This window comes from Rosa chinensis, chromosome 2 (assembly GCF_002994745.2).
Source record: "Rosa chinensis cultivar Old Blush chromosome 2, RchiOBHm-V2, whole genome shotgun sequence".
Taxonomy (NCBI): domain Eukaryota; kingdom Viridiplantae; phylum Streptophyta; class Magnoliopsida; order Rosales; family Rosaceae; genus Rosa; species Rosa chinensis.
In genome coordinates, this window is record NC_037089.1 from 53,082,041 (window position 1) to 53,090,525 (window position 8,485).

At 38.4% G+C, this 8,485-nt stretch overlaps 1 protein-coding gene across 1 annotated transcript; it reads right to left on the minus strand.

Moving 5' to 3' along the window:
* Positions 1 to 1,341: 1,341 nt before the first annotated feature.
* Positions 1,342 to 6,511, minus strand: LOC112185369 (phospholipase D alpha 1). The gene is given in 5 exon segments (XM_024323609.2): positions 1,342 to 2,006; positions 2,132 to 3,160; positions 3,163 to 4,027; positions 5,914 to 6,016; positions 6,262 to 6,511. Coding segments are annotated over 4 exon segments (2,424 nt in total). The 5' UTR covers positions 6,010 to 6,016; positions 6,262 to 6,511; the 3' UTR covers positions 1,342 to 1,572.
* Between the last annotated feature and the right edge of the window lie 1,974 nt (positions 6,512 to 8,485).

The window sequence follows — 8,485 nt, forward strand, 5'->3', positions numbered from 1 at the left end:
ATGAGACAGTTTTAGTTGTAAATTGAAAAACATTTGTGAGCATCTAGATTTCTCTTATGATTTGGAAACAACACTTTTGTTCTAATTGGTTTCTGAATTCTGATTGGCTTTAGTGGGTTAGTTCATAGAGTTTTTTAATAGAAAGTTGGAGAAAGGTCCACAGTCCACATAGTCTTTGGGATGATTTAAGGAGTCAACTTTTGTTGGACTTCTAGAGGCAGGGAATGGTCGTATTTGTAGGCCTGGATAAGGTGTGGCCGGGTGGAAGGAACTACAATATGACATGTCGTTGGTTTCACTCGTTCATACTTGGGGAACTGCTTTATATGGTTTTTGTGCATATTGTAAGGGAATGGAATGTGTGTGTAAATGGAGTGCGTAAATTTCTTCTATTTATTTATATTTTTTATACAAAATATGATAAGTTGATAACAACACGTGTCAACATTTAGTTCTTCGTAATCTTACTTAAGAGATAAGATTACACAGATAATAACAGTTAGATTGAATGGTGTGCGAGTGATCTGATTTGTTCAAAATTATCAGTGATCACTTTACTTTTTTCAAAAAAATTGTCGGTATTTGTGTGAACAATCAAAATGTCGATGATTCATAATTTATCTAGCCAAAAAAAAAAAAAATCGGTATCTTTTTTCCTTCGCCTAACAAATCTCAACCGTTGCAACCCGAACAATTGAGTTGGTATCAATTTGTTGGCCATCTTGTTGCTTATTGGTGTATTAGAGAATCTGATGCTCCATCTTTTGTTGTATTAGACTTTTAGATAATAGATATAGAAAAGTATGTTTAGGTTCGTTGATTTGACTGAGTTAGAAGATGGCCTCCTATGACTCCTGTAGTTTACTTTTCCTTCGTGAATAAAATTGGTTTCATTGTGATCGAGAAAAGAAGAACAAAAAAAATAACAAAAATCTAAACAACAACATCCACCTCTTTTGTAATTGTGTTCTTTCGTGTATTGAAAAGATTAGTTTCCCAGTAAAAAAGAAAGATTGTACACATTAGGTTTGCTGGAATCAATTTGATTCCTACTTCAAGCATTGGATCTCTATCTCAGTTAAGAGGAGTCATGGAAAGAACAGGTTCAAAATCACGATCAATTACTTTTTCAAATCCGGCAGCACCTGCACGAGCCCTTCCCGCATGCCATAAATGCCCCACAAATAGAAGAATCCTAGAACAAAACGAGGAGTAGCTAACCAACTTCTAGGAGAGACATAATTTTGGTTTACCAAAAACTGAGACTTGAGGAGAAAAGAAATGAGAGACTTGAGGAGATGAGCACAACATAAAAGACGGCCAGAAGAAAAAAACAAATAAGAGGCAATACACAAAGCAAACATGGCACATAAATTAAGTTGCTAACATCACATCATACATTACTATTAAACCTGCTATGAACATCCTGCTATTAATAACCTCTCCGCAGGTTGTAACACACAGATTTATTAATGTACTATAGCAAATACTGTAATATAAAAAGAAAAGACAATGTAAGAGGTTCTTACTTTGACAAACCCAATCTGAGAAGGGGGCAAAAAAAAAAACTCTTCAAGTAGTAATGATGGGAGGAAGATAGTCTGATTTGGCACCTAGCACTCGAGCCTTGGTGTCAGGGAAGAATTCAAATCCGGGCAACTCCGTGACTTCTCCTTCGCTGGTAACTCCAACAGGATAGCGAAGCAGGTGACCCGGCAAATCACGTTCCAGTGTTTCACTTGAATAGAGGTCCCAGTATTTTTCAGCAATCTGGTTAACCTTTGTGATACATTCAATGCTTTCTGGCTGGAGGAAGGATTCATCAAGCATGCCAAGGTGCTCGTACCACAATGCCATACGGAAACCATGAATCTGACCACGTGCTGGCTCCCTGACTGATAGATGATATGGTTGGAAGGCTCCCATGGCTATTTCAGAGTCCCTGGCACCATCCATTGATCTCTGGTTGATGTTGGCAGATCCAATGATGATGTATTCGTCGTCAACTGCAAAATCACAATTATGTGGTTGCATTAATCAAGACGGCATACTAGCATCAGCATTATTCTAGCATCAGGTGCATAGAAATATAGGAATACACAAGACATTCATAGAAAAGGGTGCTACATACCTATCATCATCTTGGTATGAACATAAATCATGAAGCGTCGGGATTCCTGAGCTCTAATATAATCCGAATCTGCCTCTGGTCGCTCGGTGGGTTCATATTCTCCATCCTTCTTCACCTCCCGATTCCCAAGGCAGAAAAATGTCAAATAGTTCCTTGGATCCTCCTCAACACCGTTTTTATCAAGTGCCTGCTTAATATCTGTGTACATCATTTGCATTGTCCTCCTCTGCCAATCTAATATTGCCTGAACTGGTCCAGACTCCGGGATTCCCTCTGGCCACATTGGGACAACAACATAGACAGTAAACCTCTCCCCATTCGCAATCTTGTCAGCAATCTTAAGCGAAAGCTCCCTAGGAATTACATGCAAAGCACCAATGTCTTCGGGCTTTATACCATCAGCTGCCCAGGCAAAAGAGCTACCAAGAAAATACTGATTCTCAATATATATGAAGTTCTTTGCACGGCGAATAGCATGGATATAAGCATCCTGAATGCTTCGATCAATGATGTTATCCTTCCCACTAACAAGCCCAGCTCTGGCTGCATCTTCAGGCGTATCCGGGAAGCCAAAAGCAGCTCCTCCATCAATTGATCTGAATAACTGAACATTCCATGTCTCATGGTCATCTGGGAACATAACAGGAGATGGTGGAATAATGACATTGTCAAGCTCTCTGAGCTGAACAAGTACATCTTTACCACCTTGCTTTCTCCATCTCTGCTCAAAGTTGAACAACACATCCCAAGCAATAGGCCCTTCCAGCCGAGAGTGAATATCATGCCAAGGTTCTCTTGGACCACCTTTTGTAATCGATGCACCAGTAAAATTTGGCTGATGGAAATCGTCATGATGTGCAGTATCCAATGTCCTGAAAAGTGAATGGAATTGGGTATCATATCTTCCATCACACAGATCAATACCCCCAACAAAACTCACAATTCTTCTACTCTGTGATCCTCTAGTTGGCATTTCACTGTCCACAACCACAATCTTCTGATGATGAGTGAACATGGTAGAGATTTGTGCCCCTGAACAATGCTTCCACCACCATCTGGGTTACGGGGGCATAAGACACAGTTCACGTCAGTGTTCTGGAAATACTGTGCAGTTGCCTCATCATGGGTGGCCATCATTCCATCTTTTTTTAATAAAGGAACAGAGGTTCTGTCATCCCAAACAAGCATAAGAACACGGACACCTTCACTTGCTTTCTTTTTAAGTAACTCACCAATAGTGATATCGCCACCAGGTTTTGACCTCCTTGAGTCCCTTACCAAGGAAATTTCAGTATAAACTGACCACCCAGTGATGTAGATCAGGTGTTTTGCATTAGTAATTGCATCAAAGATATCTTCCCAACATCTGTGGGGCTCATAATTCTTGCCTCCAGCAAGAGGAATTTTAGGAATAAAGTTATCTGGGACATGAGCATCTTGGTACAGTGTAACCTTACATCCTTGTCTCTGTGAGAAAAAGGTAAATGGAACTCCAGGAAATTTAGGACTCTTAATACCTTGACTCCAGCTGCGGTCCTTTGAAACATGAAAAAATTGCAGCTTCACATGTATCTTGGGACTGCCATGAACAGGTTCTTTTTTCTCATCCAAAATTTCAGCCCATGTATCCACTTCTTCCCCTTCAAAAAGTTGTTCAACAGGTACATACGCTCTACCAATTAATGATGCTCCAATAGGATTAGACTCCTTGACAGTGAATATAACATTTGCAGCGACATGAGCACAATAAATGTGGAAAGACTCAAACCACTTGGGATTGGAGGGTTCTCCTACAACTCTGGTGCGACCAACCCTAGCCCTTTCCAGATCAACAGTTGCATACAGTTTACTCATTCCTTTGCCAATACCAACAGTCTCTTCAAGTTTTCCAGTGATCTGCAAAGTAAATTTCATCAATATGAGGTGAACTTATGAAAGTAGGAAGAGAAATAACCCACGCTGATTTCTGAAGTTTCTAATCAATCAAGATATTGTAAAAATGCACCACTACAAGCAACCTTTAATTCTTTCAAATGTACTTAAATAGTCTAGTATTTACTTATATACTGCAAATATACATGGGAGACATTACACTTCCCAGGAAACAACAATAACCTCCACTTGAAACAGTTTACTTAAGCAACAGACAAGAAAATCCATGATGCACATTCGTTATCAGTACTGTCATATGCAGTGCAGGGCGTAAATGGGACACTCAACATACAGATTCTGCACTGAGAGCATTCTTTACTAGAAAACAGTCTGAAAAACAGAAGATCAATCTCCTCTATATGAAGCAATATCCTGTGGGTGAAACTTCTATTTTCCATGTTCTTATGCATGAGAGAAAAGAAAGCCTTTAGTATATCAAACACCTAACTCCACAGTTATGTTGCAAGCTATAATGTGACATAAAATAGATGCATAGAATCTAACTAACTAAGATCCAAACTCATTTTGAAAATATGATACACCAAGGACATAATTGTACATTAATAGTTCCCAGTTAATTATGTTGCATGCCAATGGGCAATGAGCAAAAGCATCTGCAACAAGAAAAGGCTCTTAGGCTAGTTCTATAGCAGGTCTTGAAATAGTCAGAGCCATATTCAGCATACGTTGTTAACAGCTTTACACTGGAATAACAAGATACCATAAAACACAAGATCTCAGTAAAGCATAAACTTCAAATGTCTGTGCGTTAAATCTTCTCTTTCCACATTAATTATGCAGAAGAGAAGAAAGCTTTCAGTAAATCAAACACCCAAGTATCCAACTTCAAAGAGCTAAATGATATTGTACAAGTTAGAATGCAACATCCAAAAGACGGACAGGATGCTGAACTGAGTCACCCACTTTTATTTTGTGAACACAGAACTGCCAGTAAAGAATATGACAATAAGTCACCATAAAAAATAAAAATAAAAATAAAATAATCTCCCCCAGCCAAAGAGGATTTTAAGCAAACCTTGACAAAATGTATTCTGGTATCCTTAAACATACGTCTTAACTAAACTTCTCAGGTAAACAATGTCTATGAGAGAGTGAGAGGACTATTTACAACACATGGATCTCAACTAATCCCATATTAAGGCATCCAGGAAAGAATAACCACCACCATCTGGCAATAAGCATAAAACAAGGCATGGAAGATTCAAACAGTGGATTCAAAAGCGCATTTTAAGAAGCTTTAAGCTAAAGCGAATACATGAATCCTTTATACTCAAGGTCTTTGGTGTATTGCATTCATCTCAAAAAAAAAAAAAAAAAAAAAAAAAAAAAAGTGTTCTTTAGTGTTTTAGCTTAGCCGACAACAGAAACTACTATATCATTATCTTTTTGGTAAACAAATATAAAAACCCTTTTCATTTACCTTAAAACTTCATGCTTTTCCTTACTCATCAAGCACATAACACATAAGACTGAAAGATCTGAAACTTCATCGTCAGTGCCAAAATAGACTCCATTCTCCGTTTTGTATGCTCAGAAATACTATGCTACCATCAAGTTCATAGATCGTCCTGGGCTACTATCTGATATCTATATCCAAACGGCCCGGTTTTTTTTCTTTTCTTTATTTCAATAAAAATATCACATTTTACAAGATGTATAAACAAGCAGATCAGTAAACCAGTCCTAAAAGTTGCAATGACCATCACAAACACACACAAAACACAATCACATGGTCACAGAATAAAAACATAGAAGCAAGATCTCAGATCACCATCATCAGCTACGATCCATATGCGTAAACAAAGATACCAGATCACAAAAGTATATACCTTGCGGAGGAAATTTCCACTGCTACTGTGCAGCTTATCAACCTCATAGATCGTAGCATGAAGCGTCCCATGTAGCCAATGCTCGGCGTCACCCATTTCTCACCTACAGAGAAAACAACGAACAGCCAAAACAAGCAACAACCCAGTTCGAATCAAGTCCCAGAATTACAAACAAGCTAACAAGATTGGAACTTTAACACAAAACCGATCCGATCACACAGAAAAAAAAAGGTACCCAACAACAGGAATTTCAAACAGTAGTGGTTTATAAGTGAGTGTCAGACTTGATCGTGATGAACAGTGATTGACAATTCAATTATCATAGTTGGGATGAGTTGAGGGACTCACTTTTGGTTTGTGAGAGAGAGAAAGAGATCTGGAAGAGTGGGAGCAGAGCAGGAATAGAAGAGTATATGAGGATCTGATCCGGTAGTGGCTCGGTGGATTCTATATAAAATAGTAATTGGCGCTCACTCTTACACCCTCATAATGTGAATATCTTAGGGGGTAGAAAGAGAGCCAGATCCGCTTAACAAGCTATTTGAAGGGAGATAAAAGGCATACGTGAATGGGCTCCTCTCATTTCTCTTCGTCCCTTTCACTCTCCAATCTCCATAATTGGCTCGCTCGTCTGTAATTTGCTTCAAGTCCCTCTTCTTCTCTTTATTTCGCTCTCATGTGTTTTCACCTTTTTCTTTTGCTCTTTTTGCAATGAATATTCATTAGAGTTTTAGACTGAAAATGACTTTATGAAAGTTATTAATCCAAACAACAACAAAATCACAGCAACAACCTTGTCCTGTTGTTATAATTTTATTTGATTTCCCCGTTATATTTGCTTACTATAATTATTGTGATTAACATAAACTTGTTTTGCGAAAATTCTTTTATAGACTGACAGTACAAGTAACCACCTAATATATGATCTCAGCTTTTGATATTTGTGGTCAACTTTTTAATTATTTGATGTCAACCTTTTTGACGCGGATCCATTCATATTGATGTGAATGTAAGTCGGTACTCTAAATTTCTTTTGATTATTTTAATTGGGTAATTCTCTTTTTCTTTTTTTTTTGAATCAAACCCAAAAACGGGTATTAGTATCATTCATCGCATGCCAGAATGGCCGTTACATACTCTTATGCTGCTGTCAACTAGACAGATCAAGAATGTGTGGTAGTACCTATGGTGGTACATAGAAATAGGTCCACTCATTATACAGTAAATTCGTAGAGACTAGCGTAAATTCTCCTTCAGTACTACTCCAGAGGCACTATAGACACATAAAGTGTATAGATCCCTAAACACTCAGAGAATTATTGAAAGTAAAAACTACTAACATAGTATCCTTAACACAAAGAGAAATTTTATGGGCCTAGGGTAAAAGCCGTAGCCCAAAGCTTTTACAGTCCAAGGTAACCTAAGAGAAGGCCCATTCAAGGACCAGCAGGTCCAGCTTGGCTCAGCTGCAGCCTCCCCCTCCAGACCACCAAACCATCCCAACGCCGCCCCAAGCCAAGACTGCCATGACCCAAATCACGACGAAACTCCACTGCCACGACCAAAATCACGAGGAATCTCGCCCAATATCACGAAGAAACCTCGCCATCACAGCAACGCCAACACAACCTGCCCCATATTCGGCTACCCGGATCCACACCACCCACGATTCAGAGCCGCGTCATCAATCCAAGCCACCATCAAAACGAGAATTGCCACCTCCCAGAGATGTCGCACCCAACCCGAAGCCAAACAACATCTGCCAGAAACTTGAGCAACACCAAACACAAGGGAACCCTTGAACGATCGCAAATCAGTCCCCGTCCGACAGCAAAACCGCGTGGCATCAGTGAGGCCAAGGCCAGCCAAGATGCCAGGGCTGCCGCCAGACGAGAATGGTTTCTCAATTTGGTGGCCGCCTCTCTTAGAGGCTAGAGTATTCAAATACTATGCATATTGTATTTTTTTGTTGGGTGCCTTCTATATTGGGTAATCCTCTTACTATTGACTAACCCTATCTAATATTCCTTGAAGCTAACTAGTTTTGTCCACACAAAAAAAAAGAAGCTGATTGGTGGTTTTGGTGTTCACATTGAATTTCAGATTTCATCCCCCATCTCGTGTATGGGGATGCAGAATTCAGATATTTAATTCATTATAATTGTTGTGAAATATATTTTATTATATTCAATCATTCCTCAAAACACTATTTTATAAAAGCACTAATATGGGTGAGTAATGATGTATTAATTATTTGTAAAAATGAGTTGTTAAATATAGGATTCAAATCTCACGTGTAAGAATGTGAATGGATATAAAATACTAGTCTTGCCCACATATGCTATACATATGTAAAACAGATTTTTCTTTTTAAATTTTCTTTTTGTAATATTTATGTCTTGGTAATTATTGAAGTTAGATAAATATGAGAAGTTATCTGCATAATAGGGTAGTGGGAAGTTATCCACGTACGAAATGGGTTAGTGGGAATCTATTTTTTTCTTTTAAAAACTAATAATCAGTTTTTTATTATTTACTATAATACCCTTCAAATATTAGAAATAATTTAAAA